At 39.8% G+C, this 20247-nt stretch overlaps 1 protein-coding gene across 1 annotated transcript in view; it reads right to left on the bottom strand.

Moving 5' to 3' along the window:
• The window catches only part of DIAPH2 (diaphanous related formin 2), an 887225-nt gene that overhangs the window by 217666 nt on the left and 649312 nt on the right, over positions 1 to 20247 (bottom strand). The window contains exon 25 of the mRNA XM_024202840.2: positions 7071 to 7235. Coding sequence (XP_024058608.1) covers positions 7071 to 7235 — 165 coding nt within the window. The remainder of the gene's footprint in view (positions 1 to 7070; positions 7236 to 20247) is intronic.

The raw sequence follows: 20247 nt of genomic DNA, 5'->3' as shown, positions 1-20247 counted from the left end.
AAAGCTGAAGGGGAATAGTAACAGACTTCAAATATGTAAAATGTTGAAATAAAGAGTATGGTGATCAACATGCCCACTGAGGGTAGGACAAGAAGCAATCAGCTAGGTTTGTAGCCAGGGAGATTTAGGGTAGATATTAGGAAAAAATCTAATTATAAAACCAGTTAAGAATTAAAACAGGATATCAAAGGAGTGGTGAAATCCCCATCATTACAGGTTTTTAAGAAAAGGTTAGACAACCGCCGGTAAGAGATGGTTTAGGTATTCTTAATCCTGCCTCAGCATGAGGGATGGACTAGATGACCTCAAGGCCCCTTCCAGCCATGCATTTCTGTGATTCTCTCTCCTGTGCAGATTGGCTGTTTACTCCAACCCTCTTCCATCCAGTCTCTTCCCCTCAGCCTTGTTCCACCTCTCCTGTCCTTGCCTTCTCTCACTTGCCCTATCCTCCCTCCCTTTTGCGGCCCGTCTCTTTCTTTCTCTTTCCATTTAGCTAATTCTCTTCCAATACAATCCTACCAAAGGATTTAAATAACAAGCTCTCCAAGCCCCACATCCCAAAAAATCATGAAACAAACATGATGTTAGTTAACTATCACTGTTCATTCTGTTTGTGTTACATCCTTTCCTCCCTAATCTTCATCTGTCTTCTCTCTTTAGACTTAGGGCTTGTCTACATAGACATACATAGTTTGAAGCAAATTGGGGTGTAAATCTACCCTGCCTTAGCATGCTGCACACTAAGTGTCCATCTGGACTCTGCTGCCACAGACTAACAATTCATAGACTCATAGACTTTAAGGTCAGAAGGGACTATCATGATCATCTAATCTAACCTCCTTCACATTGCAGGCCACAGAACCTCACCCACTCACGCCTGTTCTGGATCCCTCACCTCTGGTTGAGTTACTGAAGTCCTCAAATCATGATTTAAAGATTTCAAGTTACAGAGAATCCACCATTTACACTAGTTTAAACCTTCAAGTGACCCATGACCCATGCTGCAGTTCCTTAGTACACTTCAATCTACTCCCATTTCAAAGCAGGGTACACTAAGGAGCTGTTAGTGCAAAGCAACAGCATCCAGATGGAAACTTTACCCCATATGCTGCAGACTAAATGTCTTTGTAGACAAGCCTTAAAGGACCAGATTTTTACATAGAATTATGCACCTAACTCCCATTAGGTGCCTAATTCCCTAAAAAAATAGTGCTCACTGGGGTAGGGATTGTCTATTACTCCATGTTTGTGCAGTGTGTAGCACAAAAGTGTCCTGTTCTTGGTTGGCCTGTAGGTATTGCTTTAGTTTTTATTTATTATTTGTATTAAAGGAAAATCCATAAAACCTGACTTTAACATTCCAATATACTACTGTTGGTTTACACTGGACATTTAATTATCATAGAATCATAGAATATCAGGGTTGGAAGGGACCTCAGGAGGTCATCTAGTCCAACCCCCTGCTCAAAGCAGGACCAATTCCCAACTAAATCATCCCAGCCAGGGCTTTGTCAAGCTGGGCCTTAAAAACCTCCAAAGAAGGAGACTCCACCACCTCCCTAGGTAACGCATTCCAGTGCTTCACCACCCTCCTAGTGAAAAAGTTTTTCCTAATATCCAACCTAGACCTCCCCCACTGCAACTTGAGACCATTGCTCCTTGTTCTGTCATCTGCCACCACTGAGGACAGCCGAGCTCCATCCTCTTTGGAACCCCCCTTCAGGTAGTTGAAAGCAGCTATCAAATCCTCCCTCATTCTTCTCTTCTGGAGACTAAACAATCCCAGTTCCCTCAGCCTCTCCTCATAAGTCATGTGCTCCAGACCCCTAATCATTTTTGTTGCCCTCCGCTGGACTCTTTCCAATTTTTCCACATCCTTCTTGTAGTGTGGGGCCCAAAACTGGACACAGTATTCCAGATGAGGCCTCACCAATGTCGAATAAAGGGGAACGATCACGTTCCTCGATCTGCTGGCAATGCCCCTACTTATACAGCCCAAAATGCCGTTAGCCTTCTTGGCAACAAGAGCACACTGTTGACTCATATCCAGCTTCTCGTCCACTGTGACCCCTAGGTCCTTTTCTGCAGAACTGCTACCCAGCCATTCGGTCCCTAGTCTGTAGCAGTGCATGGGATTGTTCTGTCCTAAGTGCAGGACTCTGCACTTGTCCTTGTTGAACCTCATCAGGTTTTTTTTGGCCCAATCCTCTAATTTGTCTAGGTCCCTCTGTATCCGATCCCTACCCTCTAGTGTCTCTACCACGCCTCCCAGTTTAGTGTCATCTGCAAACTTGCTGAGAGTGCAGTCCACACCATCCTCCAGATCATTAATAAAGATATTAAACAAAACCGGCCCCAGGACCGACCCTTGGGGCACTCCGCTTGAAACCGGCTGCCAACTAGACATGGAGCCATTGATCACTACCCGTTGAGCCCGACGATCTAGCCAGCTTTCTATCCACCTTACAGTCCATTCATCCAGCCCATAGTTCTTTAACTTGGCGGCAAGAATATTGTGGGATTTAATACATAATTAAATTATGTAACAGGTGAGGTTTATATTTATGGTAAATTCTAAGGACAAATACTGCCTTAGAAATACTCACAAAGATTTGTGTGCACACACTTGAGGGCAGAATCATGTTTAAAGGGAACATAGTGCATATAGAGCAAGTATAAAATGACTGCCAATGTAAGTGATTGAAATAGTCTGCACAATTTTTATTTTACCACTTTTTGTATTCAAGGAGAAACATTTGCAAATGTGTGAATTATACACATGTATATAACGTCAATTAAAGAATTATAGTGAAATTGGGATAAATAAATAAATAAGGTTGTCAAGTGATTAAAAAAATTAACCGCACTGTTAAACAATAATAGAATACCATTTAAATATTTTTGGATGTTTTTGACATTTTCAAATATATTGATTTCAATTATATCACGGAATACAAAGTGTACAGTGCTCACTTTATATTTATTTTTGATTACAAGTATTTGCACTGTAAAAAAATAAAAGAAATCATATTTTTCAATTCACCTAATAAAGAGATTGCACTACAGTACTTGTATCATGAAAGTTGATGTAGAATTATGTACAGAAAACTGCATTAAAAAATAAAGCAGTGTAAAATTTTAGAGCCTGCAAATCCACTCAGTCCTATTTCTTGTTCAGCCAATCGCACAGACAAACAAGTTTGTTTACATTTTCAGGAGATAATGCTGCCCACTTCTTGTTTGCAATGTCACCTGAAAGTGAGAACAGGTGTTCCCATGGCACTGTTGTAGCTAGCATCGCAAGATATTTACATGCCAGATGCACTAAAGATTCATATGTCCCTTCATGCTTCAACCACTATTCCAGGGGACATGCGTCCATGTTGATGACGGGTTCTGCTTGATAACAATCCAAAGCACTGCGGAGCGATGCATGTTCATTTTCATTACCTGAATAAGATGCCAAGCAGAAGGTTGATTTTTTTTTTTTTTTTGGGTTCTGTAGTTTCTGCAATGGAGTGTTGCTTTTTTAAGATTTCTGAAAGCATGCTCCACACCTCATCCCTCTCAGATTTTGGAAGGCACTTCAGATTCTTAAACCTTGGGTTGAGTGCTGTAGCTATCTTTAGAAATCTCATATTGGTACCTTCTTTGCGTTTTGTGAAATCTGCAGTGAAACTGTTCTTAAAATGAACAAAATGTGCTGGGTCATCATCAGACTTCTAGAACATGAAATAGATGGCAAAATAGTGGTAAAACAGAGTAGGAGACATACAATTCTCCCCCAAGGAGTTCAGTCACAAATTTAATTAACACTTTTTTTTTTTTTTTAAATGGCATCATCAGCATGGAAGCATGTCCTCTGGAATGGTGGCCGAAGCATGAAGGGGCATACGAATGTTTAGCAGATCTGGCATGTAAATACCTTGCAATGCTGGCCACAAAAGTGCCATGTGAATGCCTGTTCTCACTTTCTGGCAGCATTATCTTCTGTAAATGTACACAAACTTGTTTGTCTTAGCGACTGGCTGAACAAGAAATAGGACTGAGTGGATTTGTAGGCTCTGAAGTTTGACATAGTTTTGTTTTTGAGTGTTTGAGTTATGTAACAAAAAAATCTACATTTTTAAGTTGCACTTTCAAGACAAAGATTACACTATAGTACTTGTACGAGGTGAATTGAAAAATACTATTTCTTTTATCATTTTTACAGTACAAATATTTGTAATAAAAATAATATATACTTTGATTTCAATTACAACACAGAATACATATTTCCTATGTGGGTAAGACTACAAAATATCCAAGATGCTGTTGTAAAGTAAGCTAAATCCTGCATTTAGAATCAATGGGAGTTTTGGGTGAGCAGAGAATGCAGGATGTGGCACTAAGGGTGAAATTCAGCCCGCAATGAAGTCAATGGTAGTTTTGTCATTAACTGGAATGAAACAAAGACTTATTTTCAGTTGATATTTTTATCTCTTTGCTCTTCATTATTCCCTTTTAAAATGACTTCCACACAGAAATTATGCCTTTAAAAAAAAAATAATAGGTCTTTCCCTCATTTTACACCTTTGTTATGAGTTATGTAGTCTCTCTCTTTCCTTAGATATAAATTTAACTTTTTTTCCGCTTGTTCTCAAATGTGTTTACAGTAGTTATAATATAATACACATATATTGTATTTTAATTATTCATTATTAAATGCAACATTATTAGTAATGGTGTTAAGTTAATGTACACTGGCAAAACAGGAAAAGAAAAAGTGTACTGGATAAAATTAACAACTGAACACAAACGTTTTGCAGTCATTTCTTTTTATAAAGTGCCATACTACTCTGAAAAATGGATGTGTAAAAATGCACCTTTACACTAAATAGATCTGCTTCCTGCACATGGATACATTTACAGACAGTTCTGCTGATTTCAGGAACAAAAGTGCCTTTTATTAGTGCTTCTTACTATATTAGCATTTTACACCCAGTGTTGCCAAGACGGAGTGAGCTGGAGGACTCTATTCCATTTATTACCACCATAATCAAATCAGTTACATCCATGCAAAACTACTGAAGAAAATGTGTTTCCCACAGGTGTCACGGGGGGAGGCAGGAGGATTCATAATTTGAAAAGTGAGATAGCACGAGTGTAACTGAAGGCCAAGTCTGAGGCCTGCTGAGTCTTTATTACTAGAAATGATGACTGAGAAGGAAAGACCCCAGCTCAACTCTATGATCACGGGTGGGGCTATATTTGAGATATCTTTTTTCTTGCCAAATGAACACCTTTGATATGTATATCAGTGAGAAAAACATGGAACTCCAAAATAAGATTCTTACAGAATTACTCTTCAGAGAAGAACCACACTTTATACATGTGGAAGTAGAATTAATGACATTTTCAGCTCCTCCTGGATTAGTGAAGCTATATAATAGTTTTTTTCTATTTTCAGTTCAGTTTGAAAGGTCACCATTTTTTACATTTTTATTCTTGGCAGAGTTTAGAACAGCTTATTTTAGTTCTCTCTTCTCCCAACTGAAAACACAAATATCACAATTTTCTTCTTCCCACTAGTGGCAGAGTCCCCTCGAAAGCCACATGCTTTTGTAAAACTAACCACTTGGCTTAAAACTTCTGAAGAATAAAAAGACAAACCAATTATAATGTATTTTCCAGAAATTCACTGCTAAGCACTGAAGAGTAAAAAGACATTCTATGTCTAAATATCCAGTAAGTCTGAAGGAAGATTAAGTAGTAGGGTTTAAACAAAATAAAAATGGGATTTCCCACTGTAATGTGACTTCTAGGAAATGCAAGGGCAAATATCCAGTGAAGTCCTATATACTTTCACCGGAGTTAAATACACACATCTGAGGACAGATTTTGGCCATGATGCTTAATCTTGTTCATCTGAATACAATCTCCAGATCAGCCTACTTTTCCTCTAGCTACTGTATTATTTGGCTAGTATTATTTCAGGTGCCCAACTTTAAGATGCCACATTTCAAAATTTTATCATGGGATTTCAGGAAAGATAGATGCACGGATATATCTCATTATACTTGCTGTTGTTCGTGACCAATCTTTATACTGATGTGCTAGCGGAAACTTCCTATTATAGCAGCATTGCATAAATGACTTAGGAAAATGAACAATTTTAACTGTATTACAAATAATTAAAATGTGCTGTAGTTAAAGTGTAAAAAAAATTAAGTTTATGTACTAAAGTTATGCTTTAAGAGCAGTTTGCATCCACTATACTGAAAATCCTGATAGTTAATTAATTAAAGCTTGTTTCTGGCAATATGGGTCTATATGGATCTACGTTCTACAGCTGTGTGGTAAATGGCTAAGTAGTATTGATAAGTCAAGGCAATTTGACTATTTCCTGGAGGCACAGTGTGATGTTCTGGTCATCTCTTTTCCCTACCGGATTCCCTACTTACATGTTATTTTGAAAAAACAAAATTATAAAAAAAAAACCCACAAGTCAGAAACATCGGCTGGCTGGGAATAATAGAATTTAGGTCCCAAAGGAGCTTTGGGGGATTCCATTAATCAGAGATATAAAGCTTATTTTGAAGGTTTCTAGCTTTTTGCCTCCTAAACGGCAATATTCTACCAAAAAGCTTAGTCTCTAGATTTCAGAATGATGCAAATGTTGGCATCACCAGTGACAACCATGCAGGTTTTTTATTTAATATTTTTCAAACATAGACCTGCCTGATTTCATGTAGTTTTTTGTGCATGTGTTAAATGTGCGGTATTTTTTCTCAGTTTGTTTTTTAAACAGGGAAAAGAACATTTTAATGCATACCTAAATAAGAATCAAATCCAAATGTGGTTTTATAAGAATTATGAACTAACAGGTTGGAACAGAGGCCTGCAAATCAATAGCTCTCGATGAGAAAATAATGTAATCTGTTTCTAAACTGTCAATTAACCTGTCATTCTCTGTTATATGATCAAAACACACAGTCTATTTTATCAATGAGCACTTGGGGAAAAAACAACACTGAAAAGTTTGAAGCAAAAAACAATGTTGTATCACTGTTTTGTCAGTCTTTACTTACCAAGAACATAGTTCGGAAGTTGCTTAGATCACCAAAAAATTCCTCTATAGTTGTTGCTTTGGGATCAAAGGTAAAGTACTCTCCCAAATTCTCATATAACTTGGTCATGTTGTTATGCATGTTGGACAACTTTTCATACTGGTCTTGGGCACTCTTAGTAAAGCTGTAAGTTTGTGTTAAGGAAGATCATGCAAATATAACCATCTCAGTGTTAAAACAAACAACAAAATAGCACAAAAATTAAGATTATAGTCTCATTTAATCGCTATTGCTCTATAATCCAACCTGATATTTACTGATTTTATTGGGGTGGGGGAGAATTATACGTACTCAGGAACATTTCATCACTGGTTTGCAAACTTCCCCTTGTTATGGCCTCTCGTCTAACGGTGAAGATCTTCCTGCTTAGTTACCTGAAAAAAGTAATACTAGACAGTATTAGAGACAAGATGAAACAATCCTGCCATAATGCAATGACTGCTGAGCCCCATTTTGCCTCTGTAATGTCTATGTGCCCTCCATGGGCATAGGATTTTATATCCATTTGCACTGAATTCAGGGCCGGCTCCAGGCACCAGGCACCCAAGCTGGTGCTTGGGGCGGCACCTGGAGGGGGGCGGCGGCGCGGCGCTCTGGCCGCCTGGGGGGGGGAGAGCCGAGTCCCCCCCGGCGCTCTGGCCGCCCTCCCCCCAGCCGCCGGGGGGAGAGCGGCGAGCCCCTGCTGGGGCTCGCCGCCCGCCCCCGGCGCTCCGGCCGCCCTCCACCCTGGCGCCCTCCCCCCGGCGGCGGGGGGGGGGGGGGGCGGGCGGAGGCTTTTTCGCCTGGGGCGGCGAAAAAGCCAGAGCCGGCCCTGACTGAATTGCATCTCATCACCCATAGCCAACTATTGAACTAATCTCTCACTTTGCGGTGTGATTACATCCTTTTGTGTGTGTATTATAGCTCCAATTTTGAACACTGTTGAATTTACATTACACCAAATACCCCCAAAATAAAGACAAAGTAGCAATTTAGGGTGCTGAGAGGTGGAGATTTTTCACTTTTTTTTTTCTTTTAAAGATTAGTTGGTTTAAATCCTAAGTGTTCTGGACTAGTAGGAAGCATCAAGCATAACAAGACAAGCGTTACTGCCTAAAGAAAGACTAGATGCTTTACAACTGTGGCAGAAGTGGCTTGCTGGACTACATTTGAGAATCACTACTTGAAATGTGCAACATTTACAACAATGAACATAAAATAGCTAGTGCAAATGGACACTTTAAATTAACCCTTAAGCTGTCAATAAGACACTCTGTTTTTTGAACCTCTGACTTCAAATTAATTAAACACACACTGTCCTTGGATGTGGTAGAAAACATGAGTGATATAAACAACAAAGAATTAGAAATGATATAAAAATTGTCAATCTCTCCTCAAAAGCAGATTGGGAATGAAATGGTAGGGATGTTTACAGGACTCAAAAATGCACAGTATCTGCCCATTGTTTAAAATGTCACAAGTCTGTTGTATGCTGAAGTATACTGCATATATTTATTAGTAACTGAAGAGGGGCTAGAAATCAAGTAGAGATCCACTTGACCTTCACAACAGCTTTCATTAGAAATTTGGTATAATTATCACTTCAAATGAAAGGAAGTCATTTTATATGTAAACACAATATAATCTATTTTCAGAAAAACATATCCGAGAATATTTATTGGTTAACACACGTTATTAAGGGAAGAATTAATAGGGAGTTTCTCTCTTTCCCCCCCAAAAGGTTATTAACAGCTTCAATACACTTCTCTCTTTTGTTGTTTGTTTTAAGATCAGACACTCTCTACTTTTTAAACTGTTAGCCCATGGTTAAACAAGTTCCTCTGACCCAGAACTTCAGTTGATGCAATTGCTGTGTTGTACATAAAAAAACACCCAACCCACAAACCAAACAATCAGGCAGAGAAGTAATCAAGTTGTGACACCCATGAATAAAGGTAAGGAAATCCAGGCTGAAACTCAATACTTAACATCACTGACAAGGTACTTCAGAGGTATAAGTAGTATGTCAAAATGCTAGAATGCATGTTTCCTTACCAAACACACAAAAAATAAAATCACTATTATCTGCAAACAAAGCAAAAAAGAGGAAAATTGGTTAGATTACAAGGTGGATGAGACATACCCACAAAGTTTGTTTACAACAGAAACCTGGGCATAAAAAACACTACATTGAAGAAGCAAATGGGCTATTTATGGTCAGTTTTTCACAACTAGTACTTATGTTCCACCGTGCCCTGCCTATACACTGTATGTATAATTCTTATCAGGAAAAAATGACTAAGACAACTTAAACTACACAGATTTTCTTTATAAGGTCTTGAAATGTTCAGGTTGCTCTTTGTGTTTTATGGAGTGCTACATAATGTTTTTTCCTGCTAGTTTCTAACATCCATTGACATAAAAAAATATAAACCAGTAAGATGGGGGGAAAAGGTGCATCTTAATGTAGTATAAACTAATCACATTTTTAAAATAGTAAAAACTTCCATGCTAACCCTAAACTAGAGGTTGTGAGCCTTTTTTAGGTACATATATATATCAGCAATGCCTACTGCTTTCCAATTCAGTTGTCCACAATTTACCCACAGTGGAGCTTGGATTGCTACAAACTCTCATTTTACATAAGACTGTGATTTGGAGTAGCTCTGTCTCCACTAAAATTTAGGATATACACAAATGAATGAGAGGTTGGCACTGACAATGCATCAGGGCCTAGCACATTTGTGGGCAGCAATGGCACATTCCTGGATTGAGGGTTTCACACAGCCCAGAGAATTTCTTATTAAAGCCTGAATTACCTTTGCTGGTACACACATTAGTGGCTGTGAGCCACTGTCCTGAACAACCTACTCAGCAAACTTCTCTTGGGAAAAAATATACGTTAGCCTACACAATTCTACAAGTTTCTTCTATCCTCCCCTTAAGAAAATAAGCTGTGGGAGGACTGTGGGAATGGAATTCTTCTTCCGCCAATGCAGTGGGCAGGAAAAGGGACACTTCTGCAGCCACTCCTACAGCCATTGGGCTTCAGTAGCAGCCATGGTCCATGGAACTACCTGCCATGAAGTTTGACCCTTTGCACAAGGCTCTGCTGAGTTCTCATTCATGGCCTTTTCTCTATCTGTCTACCCAAAACTGTGCAGTGGAACTACAACACTCACTCTATGTTTTGGCCACTGTGTTGCTGTAATGGAATTTCAAGGGCATATTTTTACCATGAGTTAACTCATCACCTTACAGAAAATAAAGCAACATATTAAAGATGTGAGGAACTACAAAGTTACATACATTGTTATATTCCCTCAAAAATTAGGGTTATATTATCAACAAGCATAAATCACCCCAAAATACTTAAAGCCAATAAAAATTGTTATCACCAAAAAAGTGAACGTGCATGCATCATTTGAAGAATAAGGAACTGAGATGCAAAATCTGAAAATACGAAGCTATTAAAACTATAGATAATAACAGTACTGGTTATTATAACTCAACAAACTCCTTTTCCTAATACAGCCTTGAGTTTAAAACCTGATTCCTGAAGTATAAAACCTGAAGTTGATGGAAGTTTTGCCACTGACTTCAATGCACTGCCTTTTCTCGACTGTTAAGATTATATATTTTGAAGATGATTGCTCAAGCAACAAGTGCAGGGAATTTTATTTGCCAGTGTCTCTGCTTGTCTGTACCACAAATTCTTTTGGGTGGTGCCCTGTTCCACTCTATGTCACTTTCCCATGGTAGAACACTGACTGATGTTAAGCACCTTCTTTCTAGAAGTGTGCATGAGCATTAGCATAGTTTTCGTGTAGCAAGACAGCGATGGAAACTTGAGTTATTGCTCAGTTGAAGAGGACTGTTGTAGGTTTTATATACTGTCTCCTTAAGCACAAGGATGATAACTAACGACAACCAGTCATCTCTTTTGTCTGGCTCCAATAAGGTTTAGGATGTTAAACACACCTACCTACAACTGCAATGTCATGTTTAGTATCATGTCAGATAAGTGGCATACCTGGCTACCTCTTTAAACATCTGAGCTAAGGACTTTTACAGCCCTAAACAAACTGTAAAATGACTACTTCCATGAATGTTTTGGCTCCATGAAGTGGTTTTTTCCCCCCACGAAAGCTTATGCCCAAAAAAGTCTGTAAGTCTTTAAGGTGCCACCAGACTCCTCGTTGTTTTTATGGATACAGACTAACAAAGCTACACCTCTGATGAATGTTTTGCTGCGGTCTTTGCTTAATTTTCAGCCTTGATTTTGCTAGGTTTCTAGACAAATTCCACATGTTCCACAGGAACATGATTTCTATTTTGGGGCATGTGGGGAAAAGAGGGTATTTGTTTCATTAGCTGTTTCATTCCTTAGGCTAGAAAATACTCCACCAAGCTAATAACACAACTGTATCTGATCACCATCTATGTAACATTCCATACATTATCCACAGTAAAGCTTTGAATTTTTTATTTTATTAGGTCACAGATAAAGAGTTTAGTATATGCATTTTATATACCCTTCAGTCTACTTCCTTCTCTCATTTTAATTTTAATATTACTGCAGATGGCAACTGCTTTTAAATCAGAGTTTGAGAATTTCTGAGTACCAAATTAGAATGTTTGAAGTGGCATTATTTTAGTCTAGAATAATAACAACAACAACAATAATAAAAGAGATGATTTAAAAGCCATCTGTTTCCTTCTGATTTTCAACTACACTTAACCTTCAAATAGAACATAAAATAAAAGGTTCAGTAAATGAAATGAAAAAAAAAAAAACAATGAATTTTATTAGATAATATAGTATTACTCATTGCATGACTTCTCCCCAAATAACTCTAATGTAACCTCAAATATAAGCATTCAGTTAAACAAGCCATACAAGAAGAATGTTCTCTCTCAAAGCACTAAGAGGTAGGGAAGTGGAGCTTCCATTAACAGATTATTCAGCTGACTAGGACCTTTCACTTTAAAATGTCATGTGTCTGCTACATTAGTGTTTTCCCTTTGGAGAAACTGCTCATTTTTAATCAGTTGAGCTGCCATATTAAAACTGCTGTCTGATTCTCTTGTTACTTTGACATGGAAGACCAACATGCAGGCAAACAAGTAAGTTTAAACACAGAAAGATATATAAGTAAGGCTACATTTATGTCACAGAGGTCATGGAAGTCAGGGAATCCGTGACTTCCAGAGATCTCAGATATTCTCTGCTTCAGCTACAGGGGCTGCAGGACTCTGGAGCTGGCAGCCAGCAGGGCCCTGGCAGGGTTCCAGAGACAGGCGACAGCAGCGACAGGGGCCCCCCTGCAAGGTTCCAGCAACATGTGACAGACTCCTGAGGGGGTCCTTCTCAGGGTTCCAGTGACGAGCAACAGCCTTGTGCGGAGGGAGGGGGACACCTCGGGGAGTGGCTGGGGGTGTCCCGTTTTCTCTTTGGGAAATATGGTTATCCTGCAGCTCCCAGTCGCTGTGGGAAGAGGGGTGAAAAGAAATGTTCAGTCATTTCGTCAATGAGCTTCATATTTGGAAACCAACAAAATGACTATCATTTGCTGGCATTTTACCAAAATCCTGAAGAAGCTCACTAAATTAAGCAACTGATGGATATACATGCCACACTATTGCATACTGTCAAACATACGATAATAATTATCGCCCAGTGAGCACAAAGTGTGATTTTGAATCGCTATATGCCTGTGGTGGGAAAATCACCTCTGCTACCTTGGGGTCTATTGGTTTCTTTCATATAATACATAAATCAGAAATGAGGATAGGGAAGTCAAGTTCAAAGAACAAAAATTGAAGGTCCAGCTTTGAGGGGAGGTTTACTTCAAGTTCAAGAACACGTTCCTAGTTTTCTAAATCTCTCTGCAATTTGGGTCTGAGCTGCCACATCTTCAGTAACCCTGACATTGCATATTTGAAGGAATGACAGGGATAATCAAAGCAAGTAAAAGATTGGCAAGAGCTGGAGACAGAGGTTTCACAGTAGCCTGTCCACGTTCACAGAACTCCCTTCCTGAAGATATCAGGAATCTCACCAATTTCAAACCTAAACGTAAGACCTATTTGTAATGTCCTAGCTGTGTATCATCAATTAAAAACACAAAAATTTGGTAATTTGCCTCTCCACCACAGATTGGAGGTGGAGTAGAAAGAACAATCAAAATTGTGGTCACATTGGCTGGGAGTGTGAAGTGTGCAATGAAAAGAGATCAGAGTACTAGCATCTTTCTTTCCCCCTCTGACCAGCCAATTCAATAGGACAAGGGGAAAAAGAAGCCCGCCGGAGGCCCCTGAAGACCCCACCCCTGTGATAAAAATTAAAAAAAAAAGTTACTCTGATAGCTCCTCACAGCTTCTTATTATAGGAGACTCTGAAATAAAAGAATGAAGCTAGAGACATATTCCATTGGGAGATTTTCCTTTTCACACTTGGTTTTTTGAAGTTTGTGGTTACAAGAAGATAAAAATAAGTGCATCTTAACAGAGGCGGGCAGGAGGCATTATACTACAGATGACTATGCAATTCCCAGTGAAAAACAAGGCACCACTGAGGAGGTAAACTGAGGTCTGTGGGGAAGTAAGGGGCAAGACATCCTACTCCTAAAATATCTGCTGTGGCAAGCTTCTTGCTCTACTGCCTGGAGAACAAAGAATCAAAGCGCAAACTGGAGTAAATAAACTGGCACTGAGATGAAGTAGTAAGCAACAGTCAGTGTGGGATTCCAAAGCAGCACTGGCAAAAATAAATAATTCTGATTTTTTATCCACTATTTTCCCATTCATTATGTTCAGAATGTACTTGCTGTTTGAAGGATTGTCACTATACAGAACACACTTTGGAACTGTCATAGGAAGACATGGAACCATTATTAAATATGGAAAATACTACTTTTTGTTATAAATCTTCAGAGGGTTTCTCGTGAATTTGTGCAAACCTGCCTTTATGGATCCACTAAGGACCTGTACATTTTCAAATGTCTGCTTTGTGGTTAGGGGAAATAAAGAAAACAACTCAGTACAAGGACTGGTTGGGCATCATTCCTCCTGCCCCTCCCCTGCCAAGTTAGGAAAGGAAGCATATAAAACGTCAGTAGGTGAGTAGGTGAAAAATATTAAGCACCCGATTCTGCATTTGGCAGTGTTTTGTCAATTTGATTCATTATCACTGTTTGATGGTAAACAACACTATACAACTGAATAGTGACTACCACCCCATGCTGGAAAATAAGTGTATCATTACACTTCAGTTTCACTACGGAAACCTAATAATGAAACAGCTTTGAGAGTTGTTGCCGGGTTTGAATAACTGATGACCCATTTGCTATTTCTAAAATATACTTTAAAGTCGTATTGCTTAGGAACACAGTGAGGAAATATTTTTCTTTATAACTGTAGATTGCTAAATCATAATCAGGTGTAGGTCAAGCAAAATATGTCTATGAACTATATAACAATGTAATGATGAAACACCCCACCATTTTCTCCCTTAATGCTAAAGGCAGCAAGAGAGAAAATATGCAGGTCAGTATTCATCTACCTGCCTCTGTCATTTTTATGCAATGATTTTATAGTTTGTAATAGCTAAAATTATTATTCAATTAGGTATTCCATACTCTTAATTGAATGATAGCCTCACTGTACCAACAATGGAACCCTCTCTCAGGACATTCAAAATCTCAGATAATGAAGTTTAATTATAGCACACGATCAAAATTTTCATGATAAAGTCTGTTTTTCGAGCTTTCCAATTTGATTGTAGAAGTCTGCTCTGAGCTGAACTAGAGAATATAAAATGTTTATTGGGGAGCAATTTTTGTAATATACATAAATGTAATGCTTGATTTCCAGAAGTTCTGAGCACCCACATCTCTCATTGACTTCAACAGGAGCTGTGAATGTTTGGCTCTTCTGAAAATCACAATCACAGATACAAAAAGGCAAGCTAAAAATTCATTACTTTTGGATATATTTTGTAATGACCTAGTATTACAAAAGTTTCAGAAGTGTGACAGTGCACAAAGTAGCACATCTGTCCTGTACCATGAGAGCATCAAGGTGCTCTCCCCATATTAACAGAGATGCATCCGTGGTTCTGGTTAACATTGGCATTGGTTGAAGGAAGGGAATTCCTGCAGCTATGTGCTTCCACTAGTTTAGTGAGGGTTTTGCCTATTGAAGAACTGACACCTGTTTGTCTAGGCTGTGTCTGTTTGGCAAGTAAACTGATCTGAGCCATCCCTGGAAACCGCGAAGGTGTGATCTCACATGTTCTGTGACAAAAGTGCAAGATGCCAAGTGACCTAGAAGTTGAAGACTATTTCTGACTGAAGGCTCCCTTGAATAATTCTGACAAGGTTTGACTATGTTATGAATCTGTCCATGGGAAGGAAGGCCCTGCATGCTAAGGAATCCAGGGATGCCCCTACAAATTGTACATTCTATAGGGGAGTTTGTATGGATTTCCCCACATTCAACTGACAATCTAAGTCCAAGAATAGAAAAAAGTGCCTTCTGTGTGGTGGCCAACACCTCTTGGTACAACTGACCTGAACAACCAGTCATCAAGGTACGGGATACTCTGATTACCTGACGATGCAGACAGGCAGCCACTACTGATAGAACCTTTCAAAATGATCTCGGAGCTGATGGTAGTTCAAATGGGAGTACCTAGTACTGAAAATCCTTGCCTATGACAAAACAAAGGAATCTTCTGTGGGACAGGTGTATCACTACATGGAAGAATGAGTCTTGAAGGTCGAGGGCTGAAAAGCAATCCCCTGAATTTAGAGAAGGAATTATAGCTATCAGTCACCATGCATCCTGAACTTTTAAGACCACACAGATTTGTTTAGGAGTCTTAAAATGTAAGACTTGTCTCCACCAATGGTTTTTCTTTGGCACAAGGAAGTCGTAGAAGTCCTGTCCCTTGTGCTGAGCGGAGACTGGCTCTATCACTCTGATACAAAGAAGGGAGTTTATTTCCTGTTTTAGTAAGAGCTCAAGAGCGGGGTCCCTGGAGAGGGCCAAGGAAGAGGAATGAGGAGAAGGAAGGGAGGTAAAATAAAAGGGGTAGCCCGCTGATATTATTTTCAGCACCCACTTGTCTGAGGCGATACACTCCCATGCTTATCAGAAATGGAAGAATCAGACCCAAATGGGGGGAAGCAGGCAAACAGTTGCAGCTGACAGATTAAGGAGAGGGGAGGAGCTGAACCCTCAACCATCTCATCAAAAATGCTGCTTCAAAGATGAAGTTGGCTGCGAAATTGTGTCAGGTGGGTTAGAATCTCTCTCTTTGGAGCCTATGTCTCTTTCTTGGAGGTTCCATTGGTCTCTGAAACCCAAAGAATTCCATCGGGTGGGATTTTGAGGCCATTTGCAATCTACTGAATTTTCTTTTGCTCCCAAGTCTTTAAGAGAATGTAATGACTTGGTATTCTAGGCAAAAAACTTCAGTCCATCAAATGGGAGATCCTCTACTGTATTCTGGACTTCTCTGGGGAAACCTGACAACCAGAGCCAGGATGCCCTGTGCATCATCACTGCTGTGGAGATGGAATGGGCTGCGGTATCTGCAGCTTCCAAAGGCTCCTGGCCAGTAACTGTCCTCCAGCAATGGTACCCTGAAATTCTTCCCTTTGGTCTGGAGGAAAGGGTTCAATAAAAGAACCAAATTTTACACAATTTGTAAAGTTATATTTGGCTACCAGTGCCTGGTAATTTGTGATGTGGAAGTATAAGGTTGCAGATGAGAGACTTTTTTCCCTAGAAGATCCAGATCTTCTGATCTCTGTCGCACAGAATGGACTTACACCAGTATTATTTTTGCCCCATTCACTCTCTGAATCAATTACCAGACAGTTGGGTGCAGTGTGGGAAAATAGGAACTCAGAGTTCTTGATGGGAACATAATACTTTTTATCATCTCTCTTACACATAGGTATTAGTGTGGCTGGGGTTTGCCAAATCGTTTTTGCACGTTCCAGCAGAGCCTCACTGATAGGAAGGTGTAGCAGAGTGAAGAATATCAAACAGTTCATGTAGTGATTCTTTTGCCTCCACGAGAGGTATCTACAGGGAGTCTGCCACCCATTCAATGAGGTCTTGAAATTGCCAAATATCACTGGTGATAGACAGAGGAGAAGGCATTACCGCCTCATCTGGTGATGAGGACAAGATGGTGGTCTGATGGACAGCTTATTTGTCTGCCCTAGCCTCTTGATCCTCGAATGTATCCTCCAGTTGAGTGGTGTGCCAGGAAGGAGAACCCTGAGTCTCCCTATCATCTCAATGGGAGAGGGTCAGGGTCCTGGAGAACAGTTGGTGATAAGCTGCCCAGGGGTCCCAATATGGTGATTGAGAACCATATGGGGGAAAGGGGCCATCCAGGGTTGTTCTCACCAAGAATGATGAGCTCCTCAGAAATCCTCCCAGTCTCTTCAAGAAAGGGGTTTTGTAAGTGAGTTCATAGGAGAATCCTGAACAAAGATTGAGGATACTGAAAGGAGGTCTCCATCACTGACCTCTTCTTCCTCTAATGGGGTAGCTATGACCGAAAAGTGAGGTGAATCAGATGGTACTGGAGATGTATAAGGGGGTTGAGACTGAGTGATTCTCAGTACAGAGAGATGCTGGGTATTTGCAAGCAATGGAGACTGACTCAGCAGTCTCTGATAAGTCCTTCGGATACCTAAAGTCTTGAAGTACTGAGCTGAGTTGTGGCACCTAGTGGAGTTATATGGTATGACAGACAGAATGGTATGCCTGTCACTGCGGGACAGAACTGAGGGTTTTGAGTACTTCACAGAAGGAACTGACATAGATGGAGGCTTAGTCTGACATGGTACCAAAGAATCCTATAGGGGTTCCAGGACAGGGGCTAAGTCAGACCATACTGGTCTTCTGCATTTGCTCTGACCATCTCTGCTAGAAAGTACCACAGCCTTTTCAGAGCCATGCTTACTCTTAGAAGAGCTATGGGATTTTCCCACCTGACTCTGATACCAGAGGAGTGCTTTGCTTCTGCAGTACCATTCCTCAAGGTTGAAGTCTCTGAAGTTGTTCACTTGCTTAGAGAGCAAGGTCTTTTTGAGATGGAGCTCCTCCTCTTAGGACCTCTCTACACGTGAGGCAGTGTTTAAACTGGGCATGCGCTTCTCAGGGAGGACCTCCCTGGAGGAAATAAAATAGTCTTCCAAATAACTAACACACTTCATACTAAAAACTCAAATAAACTAAGCTAGACCAAAGTCAGCAAGTATCAGAAGCACATGAAATGCACATACATAAAGCTGCATCTCTGGCCAAGGTGGCAGAGAAAGAACTGAAGGTGTGTGGCCCACGAAGCCTGAGATAACCTCGGTGAGGGGCGCCAATTTATTAACAGTGCATGTAAGGGCTGAACAGACACTGCTAATGAAAATCTCCATTTGAAAGTGCACCTAAAGTGGAGAATTGATAGGGACACTCGAAAAAGTACACTCAATTCTCCCTTCTCCCTTCTAAAAAATTTACCAACAGTACTGAACATAGTAGAGATCGTAACAGAGGCCTTACATGTAACTTCTGTGGAACAAACCTCAGCACATACTTAAAAATCAAGCACACATGTAAACCATATGAAATGTCATTATTTTACCCATCCTGTTCAAAATTTATTTTAATGGTCAAAATGTAGATGAACCATTACAGAGGCAGCCACTACCACAGAAGTCCTAACATCTGTTGGGGTATCCATTAGAAGCATGCATTTTTAAATGTTGGTAAATTAACTGTAAAAACTAACTCCAAGCTGCAGCACTATACACAATGTTTCAGCTCTCACACATTCTTAAACTGCATGTACATCCTATTATGTGGGGTTTTCCCTGTCTTTTAAAAAAAGAAGCAAAGAGAACTCATTTAGGGTATGTCTACACCCAGCCGCTAGTTCGGCGGCTGGGAATCGAAGTTCTGGGTTCGACTTATCGCGTCTTGTCTGGACGCGATAAGTCGAACCAGGAAGTGCTCGACGTCGACTGCGGTACTCCAGCTAGACGAGAGGAGTACCGCGGAGTCGACGGGGGAGCCTGCCTGCCGCGAGTGGACCGAGGTAAGTTCGAACTAAGGTACTTCGAACTTCAGCTACGTTATTCACGTAGCTGAAGTTGCGTACCTTAGTTCGATTTGGGGGTTTAGTGTAGACCAAGCCTTAGAAACAAGTTTTCATAATAAAAGATCCTGTTTTATTTGTAAAGTAAGCTATTGTGTAAGCTCTGGAGTATAATGGGAGGAGAATAATGACATGAAATTGCAGGGGGAGGGGAAGGGAGGAGAGTGCTTTTTTAATAAAATGTATTTAACATACTGTTAGTGTTTGAGAGAGGTGTTAGATTCACATCTTTATTTACATACCAAAGGTTTAGCTTGGGTAGCAACAAGCTTCCTCACACATCCATCTAACAGCAAGGACAAGGAACAAGACACGTCACTTGATCAACCAATGTGCCTCTACTTTATTTTGGAGGACAGCTTTCTAAGGATGTGTAGGTAATTAAGTCTCTATGCCATCTGATCCTTGGTCTCTCTGATGAGACTTTCAATAACATGGCAATGAAGGGTTTGAAAACATGTCAACATACAAATGGTCAAATTCCAATATTTTTGTTATATATCTATTTGTATTATCATAATCCCTTTAGTCATTACCATCCATTGAATGATATCTATTTTTTAAAAGTTATCATAAAATTCAAATATATGTAATGACCTACTGGGTCCACCAACTTTGTTAATGAGTAACCACTTAGTGAAAACTGTGGATGAATTCGTTTTCATCTCAGTTCCATTTTTCTTTAAGTTTCTTCAGGTACACACCTAATTATGGTCTTAATTAACTGGTGTGCCTCTGCAGGTCTTAAAAAGGGACATACACACCACAAAGTAGCTATGTGAAAGACGGCTCATCAAGGTTACTATGATGCAGAAATGGAAAGAACCTATGTAGATTACATTTCAAACAATTTTTTTCCTATTAACTTTTTATGGCTGTTCTAAAATCCCAGTTAAAAGAGACATTATTACTCTAGTATCAGAGGGGTAGCCGTGTTAGTCTGAATCTGTAAAAAGCAACAGAGGGTCCTGTGGCACCTTT

The sequence above is a fragment of the Terrapene carolina genome, unplaced genomic scaffold (assembly GCF_002925995.2).
Source record: "Terrapene carolina triunguis isolate 2854851 unplaced genomic scaffold, T_m_triunguis-2.0 Scaffold131, whole genome shotgun sequence".
Taxonomy (NCBI): Eukaryota; Metazoa; Chordata; order Testudines; family Emydidae; genus Terrapene; species Terrapene triunguis.
This window is presented reverse-complemented; position numbering and strand designations above follow the sequence as displayed.